Source organism: Alligator mississippiensis, chromosome 1, assembly GCF_030867095.1.
Source record: "Alligator mississippiensis isolate rAllMis1 chromosome 1, rAllMis1, whole genome shotgun sequence".
NCBI classification, from domain to species: Eukaryota; Metazoa; Chordata; order Crocodylia; family Alligatoridae; genus Alligator; species Alligator mississippiensis.
Window position 1 is genome coordinate 321,652,627 of NC_081824.1, and position 19,151 is coordinate 321,671,777.

At 39.9% G+C, this 19,151-nt stretch overlaps 1 protein-coding gene across 1 annotated transcript in view; it reads right to left on the reverse strand.

Moving 5' to 3' along the window:
- Nucleotides 1–4,576: 4,576 nt before the first annotated feature.
- Nucleotides 4,577–19,151, reverse strand: part of TXLNG (taxilin gamma) — a 34,209-nt gene continuing 19,634 nt past the window's right edge. The window contains exons 4-10 of the mRNA XM_006259120.4: nt 18,176–18,346; nt 17,293–17,487; nt 15,847–15,966; nt 12,752–12,826; nt 9,937–10,029; nt 9,365–9,460; nt 4,577–8,346 (exon numbers count right to left, since the gene is read on the reverse strand). Of these exons, the coding sequence (XP_006259182.3) occupies nt 8,017–8,346; nt 9,365–9,460; nt 9,937–10,029; nt 12,752–12,826; nt 15,847–15,966; nt 17,293–17,487; nt 18,176–18,346 (1,080 nt within the window). The 3' untranslated portion in view covers nt 4,577–8,016. The remainder of the gene's footprint in view (nt 8,347–9,364; nt 9,461–9,936; nt 10,030–12,751; nt 12,827–15,846; nt 15,967–17,292; nt 17,488–18,175; nt 18,347–19,151) is intronic.

Consider the following 19,151-nt stretch of genomic DNA (forward strand, 5'->3'; position numbering starts at 1 on the left):
ATGGGACAAATGGAGTTGCAGTAAAACCTAATCAGACAGAAGTCAAGAGGCTTCTAACACTGCTTTAGGTTTCTGTGTTGCATAGCTATGTAAAGCCATGTCAGCAGCAGCTTTATTCATTCCTCCAAATACATTGTTGGTGTTAAAGGTACTTCTCGTTGTACAAAAAACAAGGTACACTTGTTGCAGGCAGGATTAACTTGCTGATGTTTCCCTATTTAGCCCCACAGCCTAAATAAATGGCTCCAGCACCTGAAAGGTAACATCAAATGATGTAGAAAGAGAATGGTGGGATATAGGATAAGCAACTGAATACAAAGCTAACAATGACTTGCTAATAAAAGAAAAAAAATCTCTTCATGCAAACAGAACAATTGAAAAACAATGCATCAATTACAGTAAATTTCCAAATTTAAGATCAGGTAAGAATAATGAACAAGGATTACTCCCCACCCCTATTGGGCATGTGATAGAAATAGATAACTTGTCAGTTATATACTAGAGAAGTGGAGAAACAACTAGTTTTAGAGCTGTAGTGTGTGAAGGTGGGTTTACATGGACCATATTTTTAATATCCCTTTTCATCCCTAAGCAGACTGCACTGTCAATGCAGAGAATTTTGCAGTTGATTCCTTTGTGTTTTGCATTATCTGAATATACTCTGCATGTAAAACATGATGAAAGAGCCTACATGTTCTGATGTCTAACTTAGACAAATCATTGGTTTGTATTCTGAAAGTGTTGAGTTACAGATCTGGCCAGCAGCGCTGTCACATTAGCCTCACAGGACCCCCCACAGGTTTGGAAATTTGGCGGGGAAAGGAGTGGTGCTGCCAAATTTCTGAACCCACGGGGGAGCCCTGGGGGCTGGATAGTGCAGCCCTACCTTAACCTGGGATCACTACAGGGGCAGATCCAGATGTGTGGGGTCAGGATGGTGTGCAGCCTCATTCAGTATGTGGGGTTGGGCTGGTGCATGGTTGGACCCAGGTGTGTGAGATTGTGTCTGAGGACTGACCTCATGTGCTGATCCTGTGGGATCTGAGCCAGAGTCTGATCCTACTCATCCAGCCCATGGAGTGGAAGATTGAGCATCACTGGTTTGGATCAACAGTGAAGAAGGCTGAGACCAATGTAGCTGCAGAAATGAGGCAGCAGTTAATTTATTAAATCTTGAAAAAATGCCATTGGGGCAGTTGTATAGAATAAGCAGGCTGGGTTTTGTTGCTGATGAGGTTACTAACATGGGTTGGGTTATACCACAAGTGGCACCAATAGTACCTCAGGGTCCTTTGTAGCTTTCTGTCCCCCAGTGTGAAGCGCAACAGTTGGAGAGGGATACTAGGAATTTAATTTGTGTAGGTCAAGTGAAAAAAGCCCAAAGATTCACTTGGTAACTCCTACTAAGGACAGCAGCATAGATACCTCCTATCTTTCTCTCTAACTTTGCCAGATAGCAACTATCTAGCCATCTTCCCATCATGGTGTGCCCTTAACTGCAATTACCCAGCCATGTCAACAAGCAGTTGCAAATTTTGCTGTGGCAGACTGAGCACCAAAGGCCTGACATGACCATTTTGGTTGCACATTTGACAAATCATTGCAGCCTACTCTTGCATGATAGCAGATGTGCACCTGAAGGTGAAGCTAGCCAGGTGATGAATGAGGATGGTTTGCCTGGGACCATGTCCAGCATATGACCCACTGATTCCAGATATGGGAAACAAGTGTGGAGAGGCCTAGGCTGCAGACAAGATGGCCACAAGTTAAGGGAGAACTTGAGGGCAAAGGCGGCCACGTTCCTGGAAGCCTGGGTGGAGCTAGCCACAGAGCTGCAGATGCACATCACCAACATGAGGCTCAGAAGCATAACACCAGCTTTAAGGAACCTGGCAACCCTAACAGCTCAGTCCATTGCCAGTTAGCCATCCACATCCGATGTTCCTGTTCATAAGGCTTACAGCAATGTAAAAAAAGTACTTTCCCTGCACATAAGATCATAAGACTTTCTAAGGATGAGTGTGTGTGTCCCGTCTTCCCCTAACATGCTAGGGTCTACTGGCTAGCTTGGACAAGGATGCTGATCCCAAAAGGCAAGAAACATAATGAGCAGTTCATTAGTTCCATGGTCTCAGAGATTAAGCCTTAACTTTCTACAAACTGTAGGGAGATTATCGCCAGAGCCCCTGACTGTGGTAAATCTAGCACCTGGGGTTGAGTGGCTAGCAATCTTTTTGAAAGGGACTCCTTAATTGTGCCACAGTAGCTCATGATTTGCAAGGGTGAGCTGGTGGTGTTAGTACTGGCTTTGGCACGCATCCTTGTGCTGGGGGTGGAAGAAGAGGATGTGGACATATCAGGGGTATGTATGTGAACAAGCAAGCCTGCTTTAATTTATCTTAGTGCTTCCGGTGGCAATGTAAATTCTGTTTCTTGCTCTTTCTCTGCCCATAGCCCTAGAGGTGCATTGCTTTAACAGAACTGGAACATAAACTCTGCCTTGTCAGTGTTCTGTTTATACATAAACTGTAGTCTATCACAGCAGGGCTGCTGCCAGCATGTTGAAGTTGACTGGACTCTCAAAGATCCTTGCTTGAACCAAGTAGTATTACTCTGATGGAGGTTGATAACCTCCACACCCACATCTTAGCCATTGAGCTCTTCATAAGATAAGGAGCAGCTTATGGAGGGAGTGTTTACTTACGTCTGCCCCAAGTGACAGTCCCAAGGCACAACATAAAAATGGTTCACTGCATTTTTGGGTACCCTCTTTTCCTGCATATTGATCCATCCACCAGGTTGATATGGGGTAAGCTAGCTCAGCCTTAGTCTCTAACCAAATTCTTGGTCTTTGAGGCATAGCTTTGCCAGCCAGGAGACCTCTTCAACTTCCAAGCTCAAGCTGTTGCTGACCCCAGGCATAGAGAACTGCTTCCCAATCAGATATAGACAGTAGTTTGATGCTGACAAGATCCTGTTCAGCTCAAGTATGGAGCTGTGGCACAACCAGCAACTGAGCAATGGTTGATGCTCCTTGTCTACTTGAGCCATGCATGAGGTCCATGCACCAGTGGCTCTTTTACAACCAAATGCAACGGTTTCATAGACATTCAGGTTCCTGCAACTCAAAATCGGAACTTGCTAGACTTTTGCCTCCAACCATACCACAAGAGGGTCTGGAAGCTTCTGCTTGGGTCCTTTCCTGAGCAACGAGCATCCTTAGCCTTCTATTATTGCTTTACAACCTCAAAATGATTAAGTAAGCTGAGGGGTTTGGTCTAAGAAGCTGCAAAGCAGTGTGGCAAAGGCAGGTAGTCTCATCTAAACAAAACCCAAATCTCATGCAGTCTGATGTTGCAACTTGCTCCCAAGATGAACAGCTAGCAATTTAACCACTGAGACAAGGTTTCATCTCTTCAGGGATTAGGTCACATGTTTATTTTTAATTATGACAGCATGACTTCCCATAAACTAGCTTGGCCATGGACACAAGAGCAAAGTTGCATTTTTAGGGTTATATTTAATTTGCTTCTAACACAAACCATAAGGCATCTATGGCAGAGGGAAGAAACTGAAATTTGCTTGAGTCTAATGGGAATATGCAAATCCCTAAGGAACATGGAACTATTTGATCAAAAGCAGGATTTAAAACATAAGAAAAAAACCCATAATCATTTCAGGTCATGCTATAGAGTTCTGACTTGTTTGTGGTTCATATTGTACAATATTTCTATATTTGGATGAAATTATTTTAACAATTTTTAGCAGTTACCTGTGGAAGACTCTCCATGAGCCCCATATATGCTAGCCTGTGACTTTGATTCTTCATTTCTTTGAAATGGAGAGCGTGGGAATTTTGAAGAAGACTAACTCAAGGGACCCGGCCTTTGTTCTTTTCACTAGTTCAAGCTTCCAGTTGTAGGAAAGAACTTTTGAACAAGTACTGTACACTGTTCAGAAACTGCATAATGCTTGTGCCTGGAACAAAACATTTTAGGTGCTAGTGCAGCAGAAGCAGCCCATTGGACAGGAACATTTCTCTATCACGTAAGCACTGATGAAATTGGTAGCCTTCAACAGATGATTCAAGATACTGCCTCACCCAGGGACCTGAGATAGTACAAAGGCAGTGCACAGTGGGGTATTAAGGCCAATCCCTCTGCCGCACAGTAAGTAACACACAGCTTACTAAATAGTTACTGGTACACAAGGAAGAAATGGAAGAGGATAAACTTCTCTTTTCAATAAATGAATTAAAAACCTAAATCTGTAAATCTCCACATCTTCATTATCATGCCAAAGCAAACATATCCTGCTGCTCTAACTTGCTGGAACTCCAAAATGTGTATTCAGCATTGCACAGAGAATTTTATTAAAAACAGTAGCAATTCTGTGCTTTACAGACACTCCAACTTCAAGGCTGTTGTTTGATTATCTGGCATTTAACTAGAACAATGAGTTTCTCAGCTATCATGCTTCAAAACTCCTGCTCCAAAAAAATCCAGCACGAATGCCACAGAAGCCCAGGTAGACAGGAATAGGGCTTAAGAATAAAAGGAACACACAGAGTCCAATATATTAAGCATACATATTTACTTAATCTATACAGAATTGAGTAGATAAAATTTCAGATTCACATTAGTGAAAAATCTCTACAAAATGTTTTTGAAAAGCAAAACAAGACTGCCTGTTCATTTATCAATTTTTTCCTCATGAAAGCAGACATGGGTTGTAAAAATAAAGCAGTGTGTTTAGCACAAACTAGATTTCTGCATCACTTTTTTCACAGTTATTTCCATCTACAGTCTGAAGAGGTAGATTTTCTGCAACACCTGAGAATTGAACTGTAACATAACCAGGTGTAAGTGAAATAAAGGAAGGACAACACAGATTGGAGATACAGCCCTAAAGTCAATGTGTACACTATTACATGTTTGGGTCTTGCAACACACAAATTTTAAACTTTTTTTTCTCTGCAGGTTTAATTGGAGTAAAATGATCAAGATTCCAGTGCCTGATTAAGTAGGTGTATACATCAGAGGCTACATACATTTACAGTCCAGATTAGAATAATTTATGGTAGAGGAAGAAAGGCAATATACATGTTTACCCAAACCCCTCCTGGAACCAATCTGGCTGCGGAGTGGCAGTGCAATAGCCTGCTGTATGGCAGATCAGAGTTTCGAGTGCTGGGATTATTCCTTGCCTTCTTTATAGCAACATCCCTTTGGCTAATGCATGGAATGATTTTATCTGGTCTCAGGAAGCAGAGTCTAGCCCACCTTGGCCAGAAGGAAGGTTGTCAGTGTGGGAATCTTCTGGGTGAGACAGATGGAAAAACATCTCAGATTCTTACAAGCCTTTTTCTGGTGGCATTCTGCTTCATTTGCAAATCAAGTCAGTAACTATCCTGTATTTGTATTGCTGTTCCATTCATCTGAGATTTCTGTCAAGCCCTTTTAAAAAACAATACTTGCAACAGGGTCCACAGTTTACTTTTGCCTATATAAAAAGCACTGCACAAGCACGGTACAAAGAGTTGTGGTTATAGATACAAGCGACCAAATAATACATTGTGAAAAACAGAAAACTGCACTTTCCCATTTTACTGGCAAATTCTCTATCCGCTTTGCCAAGCGTATGTTGTGCTGTAATTTAATACATTGAGATTCTCACTTGCCCTCAAGAAAATTGTTCCATGCTCATGTAGTTTGTTAGCTAAAGGTCTCTTCTTTTGGCACTAACTAAAACTTACTAGAACGTTCTTGACTCCACAACAGACACGTTTTGTCAAAGGAACTCTGAAAGGATATTTCTTCTACAGCATTTTTGTTGCCACGTGGCTAGAACGTGATTAGTGTTTAGCTTTGATTAGCTTTGAATCCAACCCTGCTGACTGCTCCCTTCTACCTTCTTTTCATTACTGCACCATGACCAAAGACAGGCTGTGCAAATATGGGAGTGGGAGGGGGGAACCCCTAAATCCCAACACCACCAGCCCCACCAAACAGCCTGTTACCTATTTAGGCTACTCATCTGCTACACGATTTTAAAAATGTCAGTTTGATACCATTTTGTTCAGTGGTACGAGCTAAAACATTTATCATCACACCTTATAAAACCTCACTCTGTTAAAGAGACATCTACATTATTTCCATGTACATTACATCAGGAAAAGAGTCGAGAGCTCAGTGCAGCCTGAACATTCAAGTAATTTAGCCGATAAACTGTCAAAAAGAAAAAGGGGGAAGCTCATGGAAAGATATGTGCTTGGTTCAGAAACCCCCACTCAAGTAAGTGCAAAGAACATTTTGAGTACCAGAAAAGGCTACACTTTTTTTTCTTTTTAAAGAATTACAAGACAGCAACTGAAACGAGAAAGCAATCATAGATGGATTAAAGTTAACAGTAGCTGGTGGTTACTTAACACATTGCCTGCTGTGCCAAGAATGTGTTGGTCCCAAGTTGTCTTAGAAAACTGCTCCCTTAAAATTTCCGATATCCACATTTTCAAAGTTAAAACTCATAAGGCTCATAACTGCAGTCTATTAAAATTTTTTAAAAAGAACCCCCCCCCCCCCCCCCCCCCCCCCTTCACCTCAAAAACCTCCCCTCTGCTTGTGGCATGTTTAGCTTTAGATGGAACTTCTAAAGAACCAGACTTCACCAAGTCATCCTAGGCACCAAGAAGGCACTATCTGCTGACTAGAGTTTCTTGGCTGAGGGTGCAACAAAATAAATGTTTTACTCAGGGAAAAGAATATTTGAATACATGTGGTCAGTTACCAGCATTGTCTACTAATTCTTAGATTCTGCATATAGTGCTAAGTAAGGAACATTCAAACCAAAAACTTACACTGGGGGTGCGTCCACACAAGATGGTAACGCGCAGTGGTTACTGTGCAGTAGCACCAGTAACTGCCTTCTAAGTGACGATACTGTGCAGTAGCCTAGTAATACCACACAGTTGTGTATTATCACTTAGTGCTGTGACGTGCTACTGTGCAGTATTATTTGGCTGCTGCACAATCAGTGTTTCACGTAGACATGCCCCAGATATAGTCAACATCAACACTGTCCACACATTTGCAGATACCCTTTGGTTAACAAATATCCAGATTATATCAATGCAACTTCTCTCATTGGAAACAAATCTTGCATGGACTCGCAACAGGGCCAAGACCTTATGGAAGGGGGGCAGAATATAACCAATTCTTATGCATAATTAGCATTACTGAACAAAATTCTGCAGTTATGTAATACTTATTCCACATATTTTCTTCATAGGTTTAAATTCACAAATAGGGCCTTGAACTGACCTTACAGCACAAACCTGAGAAATTTGCAAAAATAGTTGTACACCCTGTTTTACCAACTGCAAATTAAAATATAGATATTTCAAAGCTGTTGTTGTCATGCCACAGTTTACACTAAAACCCTGTAAAATATTTTGACCATATTCTGGATCCTTATTTTCATGTATACTCATATATATGAAAATACCAGGGGAGAAAGCTGAAGTTTCCTACTGGCCATTATATGAATGGATGTAGACAGTTTACTGAATTTGGTAATAATATTAGTATATACCAAGCCTCCAGCTCAGTTAACAGAAGCAAAATGTTATTTTTCAAATCAAGGAAGTGACACTCCTGTCACTTTTTCCCCTGAAAAAGTGGGAAGCTTTCATAGCTTGGGAAGCTATGTTAAATCTTTACACACGTCTTAGTTGACAGTGATATTTTGTGTTGTAGGGGAAAAAACACACATGCATTCTTTATGGAAAAATATTTTTTTAAAAATGAGGCAGATGTGCAACACAGTTGTGGCAAATTTATAGATTAAGCTATTCAAAGCTGCTATGCAGCTTCCTGTACCACATAAGTCCAGTAGTTCTAAGAAAATACAGATATGGTAGAAAAAGTAAGAAAATTTTCACCACAAAACCAATAGTTACCACCACCAGAGAAAGTTATACACAAAATATATCTCTCAATACAGTGTTTACACTTCATTTTAGTCAACAGAATCAGTGCCAGGAACAGGACTCGTGGAGACAGTCTTTTCAGGGACATGTCCTTCAACTGCTGCATTTGATTCAGCATCTGGCTGGATTCCTGGTTCTGTGTCAGTGCAAGTTCCCAGCTCCTCCTGGGAACTGAGTGTGCATGACTGAAACACCTGCACTGCTAGATCCACATCTGCATCTCTTACCAAAACCTGTTCCTTAAGGACTTCCACCTTCTCATTCAGCTCATTTCTCTCTGTTTGGAGAGCCCTGCATAACTTCTCCAAACGCTCCAGCTTTATTTGAAAGCCTTTGTAATCTTTGTCTCTTACTGTTTTCTGAGGGATAAAAGTAAAACACAGGCCTTATATCATCAAGTTAGGTGAGTATTTTGCCAGCGTACTTCACATTAAAATGCATTAAGGTTAACTTTCTTGGAGATTAAATCCTGTTTAATTCACTGAAATGGTGATCCAGCACAAACTCTCTCAGGCTATCTGGTCAGAACAGGAACCTTGGGAAGGGGTAACAAGCCATTCTGTTGACCTGACAATAAGTGCTACATCACTGCCACTTTTGAACAAGCGCTTAACTGAGACTAAATCAGTCATAAAATTAATTCTTCCTGGAGACCATGGTTACAGGAGTTGGGTTAAGAATCTCTTAGAATCCAGCCAGTTGTATAGTGACTTTTACAAGAGAAAAGACTACCTACCAATGTCCATAGCTGAACCCACACCAACTCCCATCAGTAGTTTAGCAAGTTTTGTAACTAATTAAAAAGTTCTTAATACATATTTCAGTAAAAAAAAAAAGGGTAGAAAATGGGAGTGTGCAACTAGTCACAATGACTAGGGCCCAGAAAATTTTAGTCCCTTACAAACCTACTGGCACCCATAACCTGTTCCCTTCCACGTATTGCACAGTAAAACAGGAACTGTTACACCACTGTCTAAGTTCTGTTTGACAGATTGATACCAATCTTGCATCTTCTACACCACTAAGTATACTCAAGTGTTTCCAATTCTGCAACAGCATTCCACATAATATGCAAAAGGCAAGGTAAACTTCTACTAAGTTTCTTCAAGCATTTGCTTGGCTTGACTAGGTAGGTATATAAAGGTCAGTCAAGTATCATGAATAGCAGTTATGGAAAAATCAACTCATTCTTGTACACCAAGGAAAATAATGGTATTGTTACTCAGAGAAAGCTTTTCACAGGGAGAGACTAATGAAAGTATATCAGGGCAAAACTTTGGTATGTGCCATTTCTCAGTAATCTCCAGCTAGACATCCCTCATGAAGAGAGACAGTGACAACTATACTTTTTCCCAAACTTCAAAGAGAATTACGCACCTCTTCAGCCATTTGTAGAAGAGCTTTGTTGTTGTTTTCCCATTTTGTACGCCATACGATTGTCTCCTTTTCCAGTTTTTTAATCTTCTTGGTCATCTAAGAATAAATGTAAAGTGACTTGGCTTGTGACTACCAATAAATTGTAGGTGACCACATCATAAAACTTTTTTTTTGTAAACAGCTAGCACTGCAGCTTTGAAAGCAACATTACAAAATGAAATTATTCAAGTGTTGCAAACACTGGAGCTAAGAATATATTTAAAGATCTCAAAACACGAAGTAAATATTTTATGGTGGCTACCAGGTGATTTTCAGCCTCCCTCACAATTAAAGATAAACTTTTCCAGTAACAAAAAAAAAAAAATTGCAACAGAGTACTGCGCACAATCTCATCTTTAAACATTTTGTTCCATTTTTTGCTTTCAACGTTAAAAAGAGTAGCAGATGTAATTCTAATATGCTATGTAACACTTTCTGTAGCTACAGCCTATATTTTAAAACTGCATTTACCTATCTAAGGAGCATGCATTTTTTGTAGCACTTATCATGGAAACTTTAAGTAGTACAAGTACCTTTTCCATTTCTTGTCTAAAAGTTGTAAAAAGTTCATTACTTTTTGCCATAGTGGTCTGGAATTCTTCAAACTTATCCATGTAGAGAGAGAGCTAATGGGGGGGAAAAAGTACTTGAGAATATTAAAAATTGAAACCATTTAAGCAATGTTACCACACATTTATTGAAATGCAGGAGAAATTTCAGCTAACAGTAGTAATTCACAGAAGAATTAAATTCAAAATTAAGTGAATCTTTAAGTTCCGTCTCTCATTTATCAGGTGATTTTTCAGCTAAGGAGTATGTAGGTGACTGTCTAAAATAAAGGACTCATCAAACCATCCATGAACCGCCTGCTTGGGATACCATTATAAAGCAACAGTAAAAGTAATAGCCTTAACTGCTTGCAGTTATGTGAAATTGAGAGACCTTCTTAATCAACCAAGCTGCAGTTATAAGTCTATCTAAATGAAGGCAACAGCTAAATCTTGAAAAAAAAACCAGCAAAATTTTATAAAGGACTTATATGTATGTAAACAATATAGCTCTTTAAACAATGTATACAATAACAAGGCAAGAGTTAAACAACCAAACTAGATGATAAAAGTTGAGCTAGTGACAACCAAGTAATTCATATCAACCATCCTGTCTCTCAACCAGTCTTGCTACTATTTCAAACCATTTCTTAGAATTTACTACAAAACCTGATGCCAATAAAATGAAACTGACCAAACTCAGTAACTGAGGTTTTTACCTACTCTTTGAAATCTGCACAGTGAATGGTATGATAACTCAGAAGAAGTAGAGAATCAATAGGGAATTCATTTAACAAACCGTTCAATATCTTTTCTAAGTATTTAGTTGGGATGCTTAAATAATTGCATCAGCTAAATTTCTAGGAAATGCAGAACCTTGATCAGGAATGCCAACCTTACATGCTGAGTGAGGTGCATGATTTATGAAACTGCTATTGGGGATAGGCAAAGAAGCACATTAAGTGTGCCATAACCTTTATTAGCAACTTGTAACAATCTGAAAAACCTCAAAGCAGTAGATAAAAATCTCTCCCAACTCAAATCCATTTGTTGCAACTGAGGCTGAATTCCTAGATAGGTGACTGCATGATCAGTTTAGTGCACAGTGACTGAATGCATACCATACTCTTTCTAATTTAGCAGAAGGGTGAAACAGGAATTTATCTAGAGCAGTGTTTCTCAGTCAAGGATTGCAATATCTGTCTTGTTAAAATTGCACCCCCATACCTTGACACACCCTTGCCCTTGCAGGTAAAATATTCTGTCAACCTCTTGAAACATGTATACAGTAATAAAGGTTTATCACTAACAATTTTTACTCACTTTATAGGTAGTGTCAAGGCGTGGCAAAAATTTTTACTTCAAATAAGGGATTAGTAACCTAAAGAAGTTGAGAAACACAGCTCTAGATGTAGAAAATAATCATTCTGAAAGGTGCTGGACTTCTTTAGGAAAACCCCAGTAACTCTCAATGAATGAAGAAGACTGTGTATGTGTACTATATATGCTTAATGTGTGTTACTTTGAGGAAAAAAATGGTTAAGGTAGATGTGAAAAGGGGCATAAACCAAAAAACTGCAAGATGACTCAGGAAATCTCAGGAACTATGTTTTACACCAACAAGAGGAAGAGAGGGCAAGTTAGATGACTTCTAGATATGGATGCACTAACAACAATGCAAAAGGCCTGGAAATACTGTTAAGTATTGTGAACAAAGAAAAAGATCCAGTATCAGATATCTGATGGAAGAAATATCAGGGTCTAGATGCAGGAGGCTAGAGGGAGGAATCCACCTGAAATCCAGGTTAGAGGGCCGGGGTAACTGCAAGCATCAGCAACTTCAACTATAATATCTTGGCTGACACTGTCGAGGACAGGTTTCCCTTACTTTATGCTGTACTTGTGTTCCTGGAAAACGGTGCATAACTCGAACTCACATAAAGGGAACCCACTTTACAATGTAACAAATATAGATACCTTCCAAGACCTCGACTGTACTGACCACCAACCCATTTCTACTACTTTTACAAGACAATTTTGGTACTCAACAACAGTAGAGAGGGGTAGGAGGATAAGCTAGCGGGACGCTTAGAAGCCATAATGGGGATGGCAACTACAGAAACACGTGTCGCAGACAATGAGTGAGGAGCACAGATCCACACAGACTATATTTTGGTGCACGTCACTCCCACAATGCACCGCACAAAGCAGCCGACTGCGGGCTTCCATCACACCGAATGCATAGGAGTGAATTTACCTCATGTATAATGATTTTTTGGTATAAAAAGGGTCATCGCATAAGAGCAAGTTTGCACATACAGAGCCTGGATAAAGTGAGGGAAACCTGTACCCTCCCATCTCCCTGTAGACAAAAACAGTAAGATTAGGCAGCAAAATCATCATGGAAAAAGGAACCCTGCTTATATTATAGTCAGGAAAAGGCTGCATGATCCTAAACAGAAAAAGGGAAGTAACATCTTGAGGAGGAGAGACTCAACTTCAAGAAAAACAATATGTTATGTAACAGGTGGATAGAGACCATAGATGAATCACACGTCTTTAGACTTTCACACAATCTTGCCACTAAAAGTGGTTCATCATAAGGTATAAAACTGCTAAACAAACTGCCCACAGGAAAAAATGCTATTTAGTAAATTTCAAACAAATGGAATGTTTCCAATGACAGTGGTTTAATTTCCAGCTTTTTAGTACAGCATCCACTTTCAGATTTCTGGCAGACCCCTCTTGATATTTGTGGTATAAAACATCCATACTGAAAAGCACAATATTTTAAAGTTACCTGCTGTTTGAGCTGGGCTTCCTGCTGCTTCATCTGCTCACATTTATGCCTGGACTCAGTAGCTTCTTTTAAAAGCTGAAAAGTTGAGGAAAACTTGAACTGTATTATTGTTGAATATATTCACATGCAAATTTTTAAGGACAGCATTGTTCAGTATAGCTTAGCATAAAAAAAAAAGTGATTTACCATGAAAAAACATGCTCTTAGCTACTTTCACTTTAAATACTTAAAAAAGTTAAACAACAAAATTGATGGCCTGAATTATGCCAGCTTACTAGAGCAATTTAAGAGCAGTTGAGTTTTCCTACGCACTCCAAATTAATATTTTAGATGCCCACAGTAGCATATTGCAATTATTTATTATTGCATTTTGTCTCTGGAATAATCTCATATAATAGGTATAAAATGCAATCAAAATTGAACTTTCCTAGTAAACTTTAATGTTAACAACATCCAAATAGGCAAAAACTCAAGAAGCATGCATGCCCAACTGCCAAAAAATGTACATCTTACTTTCTCTCCTCACTGATGCTTATATACAGAGATTGAATTGGCCATTTTCAATAATGGTCTCAAATGAAAAAAAGTATCCCAGCAGCAGTAGTAATTGCTATGTGCAAAATGTTAGCCTGACATCAATGCACTCTCTCTATTTAAAGGAGCCAAGTTTGTCAGCTTGCATAAAAGTTTAGCCAAATTCTCTAAAATTCTAGTTTCCGTTTCATTTAAGATGTAGGAATTACCAGCACTCTCTTAAGTTTTTGGAAAACTGGAAGATTTGGTCTTCTAGAACATTCAGTAGATCAAAGGGAAAAAAACTTCTTTTGTACACCACCACCATCAGCTTAAATACTATAAAAAAAATCTACAGTGATTCCACAAAAGCTTCAAAAGAGCTACATATCCTGTTTTTAGTGTTCTGTCTTCTAAAATTACAGGACATGCTTAGAAAGGATTGTTAAAAGGCCTTAAATATTTTATTTGGTCCCCACCATGGAAAAGAAAAAAAAGTCACACAATAGCACTTGTTTTCCTGAAATCACCATATTTACTTGCCTGTCACATGACCTTCCTTTTTTTGAAAGACAGAATGTGGGGAAAAAAAGATTTTTTTCTAGTCCTGGCCCAGAGATGCCTTTTTTTTTGTGAAGACTCTATTACAAGATGACTGAGTTCCTCTCTCCCTGCCAGCAAGCAGGAAGGGACGCATCTAGTATTAACCCTTTCACAGCTGCTTTCAAATTGGCACCGGTTTTTGGAAAGTGTTGTCTCACAACAAGGATGAAGGGAATACATCTAATACTCTGGTGATTGTTACCTTAGTATCAATAAATGCCCGTCTTTTAAAAAAACTTCAGTTTTTTGGGCTCTTTTTTTTTTTTTTTTTTTAAATAACCCATAATTGTTTAGACAAGTACAAATAGAAAATCTTGTAAGATTTTGCTCAACTTGGAAACAAAAGCTGTTAACTACCTTGTGGGTAGATGAAAGGTTTGGGGTCTGTTCCAAAATTGGCTGAAATCTATATAATGACTATAACTGACTTTAAGTGAGGTTTGGGCCAATTCTGTAATGTCTACAGCCAGGTTCTATCCCTGGAAGACACCTGCTCAGACTGGAAGATAAGCTTTTCCTGTAGTAAAAACTTCAGTCTATATAGAACCTGCTGTGGGGGCATCACCCCTCCACAGAAGCAAAACTGATTAGGTTGGTTGACCCCATTTTGTCCCTATGGGCTTATTACTTGTTTGTGTCTCTCAGCAGTGCTCCCTCCCCTTCCCATGCCCATCTCTTGAATTCAAGCCACCATTTGACAGGCTGTTCTGTGCATGTCTCTTTACAGTATCTGATGAAGCAAGCTTGGGCTCACAAAAGCTTATCATCCCCAATTGGGTTAGTCTACAAGGTGCATCTCTACTGAGCCTTCTGCCTGACTTCAACCTAGCTACCTTTTGTTATAAAGGGGGACCATACCAAATGAGGCCTGTGTGAGGGAGGTGGTGGAATGGAGATGTGTTTGGGGAAGGGACTGGGGTGGGGGGAGGACCTCCAGCCTCTGGCACCAATTGGAACAGGGCCAGAACACTGCTGGGAGAGGTTGGGTTAGGTGTCTACCACAAGCAAAGTCAACCATTTCCTCACCAAATTCAGTGCTTTGGATTTCGCAGCCTATAAGGGGTATGCATCGGGAACTGGGAGAACATCTGTTCACCAGGGAACTGCAAAGGAAGCCAAGGTCTAATTGTCACAAAGTGCTGGAAGACTGTTTTAGACTTGACATACAGACAGTAAAGAAGTTTTTCCTCGTCTCCAGAGTCTGGAATAGACTCCCCTCCAGAAGTGGTGCGAGCATCTACTCTGGATACGTTCAAGAAACACCTGGATGCTCACCTTGCTGGGGTCACCTGACCCCAGCAGACTTCCTGCCCTTTGGGAAAGGGGCTGGACCTGATGATCTCACGAGGTCCCTTCCAGCCCTATCGTCTATGAAATATTTGCCATATAAAACTGTATCAATTGCAGGGCCAGGGAAGGGTTAAACTGGCTCTTGCCAGCAATGCCTCTCTCTGCAGTGTTCTGTTGCCACTCCATGCCATCACTAGTCTAAGGTGCCACTCTGCCGTCCTCTGCCTAACTTCAGGCTAACACAACTAACTACCTCTTGTGTTGTGCATACAAATTCAGACTTTTTTTTAAACAATCTAGATCTTAACATCTTCTAGCATTGTTTCTCAACCAGATCCTTTAAAGGATCTGCATGATATTAGCACAATTAGATACGCAAACACCTACATGGATTCACAAGGGAAACCCAGAGATCTCCAGTAGGAATACCATGTCAAAAACATTCTGACCTGTTGTGCTCCGAGTTCTTTGTAAAAGAAGAATAGCTTTATTTTTCCATAATCTAAAAATAAGTGAAGGCCAAGAGCTGGCATTTTCTCAGGGGTGCCCCAAATCAGAAAGGTTGAGAATCACGGTCTTACAGAAAAACTAATTCATCCTTGAATGTGTCGTCCCATTCAGTTATCCTCTCTGGTTAACGGTTTCAATTCACTCAATATACAGATTTTATTATGTTATAAGCAACTCACAAATTCTCTCTCGTGCTGATGTTTTTCCTCAGCTTCTTTTATAAGCTGTGTGGTTTGCTGAAGTTTGGCATCTACTAGTTGTTGCTGCAATTCTTTATGCTTGAACACTTTGTCAATATGCTAAGGAAAAAGTGAAAACTAATATTAGTTTGCAATGGATCCTCCATAATTTATTTCCACTAAAAAGCTACTGTTTGTTTAATTATCTAGGTATTATCCTTCGAGATTTTTTTATTTTTATTTTTTATGTGGACTGTGGCTGTTTACACTCATGTTTTATTTTCACGCTGTTTCTTTCCATTAGGCTTAGGACTTCAGGGATCACCCTTTATTTAGGGGCATTAGTTAAAATCATAATTTGTAAAACAGGCACGAAGTTCCTGCTGCCTCTGCATCATGTTTCAATAATTCTTATGTCAAGAGACAAAGCCATGTGATATCTAAGGCCTCATGGACTCTACTCAGAAATACAGCCTCTGACTTTAGATTTTATTTCACTCTTGCTTTATGTGCTTCTGAGAAGCAAACATGGACTGACATGCCCTAACATGGGCATGCCAAATGTTATAATTTTGTAAGGCTTTTAATACTTGACTCTAGAGCAATGCTTCTCAAACTATCTGATGTGGCAGACCAGCAATTTTTTTCCAGCGGGCCCGGGACCGGCGCCCGGTTCAGCCGGTGGCAGCAACTGCATGTAACCGCTATACAAACGCACGACCGGCTGTTTCTTTCTCTTTCCTCACCTCGCAGGACGTGACATCACCTGGAGTGTTGAAACGTACGAACTGTGGCGCTATGCCATATCAATGTTATGCTTCTGAAAATATATTACTTTCTTTTCTGGCAACTCGCTGTGGACTGGCGACCGGTTCGCGGACCACCACTTTGAGAAGCACTGATCTAGAAGCCAGAGCTTAAAAAACAGTCAAATGCTTACAGAAGAATCTGAGTTTTCAATCTGAAAAAAGTTTGTAGCCCTCACAATTGAGAACAACATGAAACAGGACTCAAATAGACTTTAAAACCTTAAGTAACCTGAGGAAGGGCACTTCATGTCTGAAAATTTGTTCAACAACTCTCCCACCTATACATTTGATCCAATGTAACATTTTAGTGCAGTTGATAATGATGTGTCAAGGTAGAGAACATCTCTGAAAAAACAAAAACAAAAACATGAATCCTTTGGGCTTTACTAAAGATCCAGGAGATCCTAAGAAAATGGCACGGGAATTGAAAGAAGATATTCTGGGCTAAACAGCCATGCGTTTTTTTATTAGGAAGGCTGATACTGAAAAAAACCCAGTGGTTTGTAATGACATGTACGAATTACATCTACCTATGTAACAGTAAAGATAATATTAACACATCATTACTGATTTTTTAAAAAGCGCCATTTAAATGAGTTAAGGGAGCTAATTGTGTGCAGAATCATTGCTTAATTACCTCCTCCCGCAATGCATACTGTTCAATGAGTTTCTTCAGTTTTTCCCCCAGTTCAATATTTTCTTGGCGGAGCTTGGCATTGTGTATATCATGCTGTTCCAGCTGAGCCTGAATTTCATTCAGCGTAATCTGGAAATGTGCAGTTGCTTCTTTACGTCTCTCTTCTTCTTCACGTGCTTGCTGCATGTTTTCTTCCTTTTTATGCGAAAGGTTTTGTTAACAGGCAAGTTAAAACTGACACATCCTTCTAATTAGTTTTTTGAATAAATGCTAGGGGTGGGTCTAAGTAGCTTTAAGTGCTGGGGTGTTTAAATATAAATACAAACTTTGCCAAGCTGAATTAGTTGAATGTTGCAAATTAGGGACCTTAATTTATCTTCAACTCACTAAATTAGTGATTTTCCACCAGGGTGCCAGGGCACCTAGGCATGCTACCAGATCCTTCTGAAGGATGCCTCAAGGTGTGAGGAGGTAAACAGATAACAGCAGGCTCTGTAAAGGGGGAAAGCATTGTAATAAGTAAGCTGGTTTTGAAACGGGGAGCCTCTCAATTCACAAGTTATGGAGGGGTGCCTCAAGTCTAATAAGGGACACCTTGAGTCCACCGAGAAGGTTCAGAACCACTTCACTACCTTGTTCTAAATATTTTTTGGTTTTTTTGTCACACCATGAGACCCTCTGTTGCATGACACAGGTGCCCCACTTTCTGCCGCACTGAGAGCTTCTGGCCTCGCCCTCTGTTCCCTGCACCTCGCTGCACCACACTGCTACACACCCTGGGCCAAGCGCAGAAAACAGGAGGGAGGAGAAGCCTAGAGACTGCAGCTTAACTTAGCCTGCAGGCCAAGAATTGAATGGCCCTGATTTATAAAAATAAACTAACCTTTAAAGTCTTGTTATGACGCTGAAGTTCCCGGCAAAGAGATTCCAGTTTGCTGCGTGCAAGAATAGCTTTGCTATGCTCACTCTGCAAGTGGACTTTCTCTTTCACAACCTGGGCTTGTTTCTTCTGAAGTATCTTCATCTGCTTTTGGACATTCCGGCTTTCCTCCAACTAAAGTTAGAAAGCATATTTAAGTAAGTGGACTTGAGCAAGCCTCTTTCCCCCGCCTAGTCAAAATAGCTGAAGCTACAATTAAACCAACTGGAAACAGTTTCTGAGAAGAGCAGTGAAATCAAATCATTAAGAATACTAGACTAGACTAGTGCAAGCTGTTCTTTTTACAGAAATTGGGAAATTTCATAGATAACTCTAAGGATGTGTAAGAAAAGTTTCCTATTTAAAGACTACAAACATTTATTTCAACTTACCAAATTTTCTCTCTGAGGAACAAACTCCACAGATCTATTAATAGGCTTTCAGTATTCATAAAGCTATAAAGGTCTGATGGGGGAGGATGTGGCTGGGTACAGGAAGAGCTTACCATTTAGGACAGCATCCATAAAATAAAGTATTCGGATCAGTGGAGCAAAAATGTCAGCAAGCTTACACACATCGTAGTTATGAACCAAAACCTGACTGCAACCTAAATTTGAAGAAGGAACCATACATAACAAGGCTCATATTGGCTAAAGATCACTGCAGACAAGAGATACTGGATTAGAGAACACAAACTTGGAAAAAAAGAATTTTTCAGAAAACCAGAATAAATGTTTCTACTCTCTTGTCTACAGGATTTAAAGAACTTTTAGCCAACAGAATGAAAGTGGCTGTTGAAACGCCCATACAAGTCCTTTCTGTCACTGGGAGATCAGTGAGAAATATCCTTTCATTGAAGGTCTCCACAGTTGATACCTGACAGTCCAGTTGGTAAAATGTTAAATTGTGATAAGGTCACACATGTGACCAGGCAGCTATC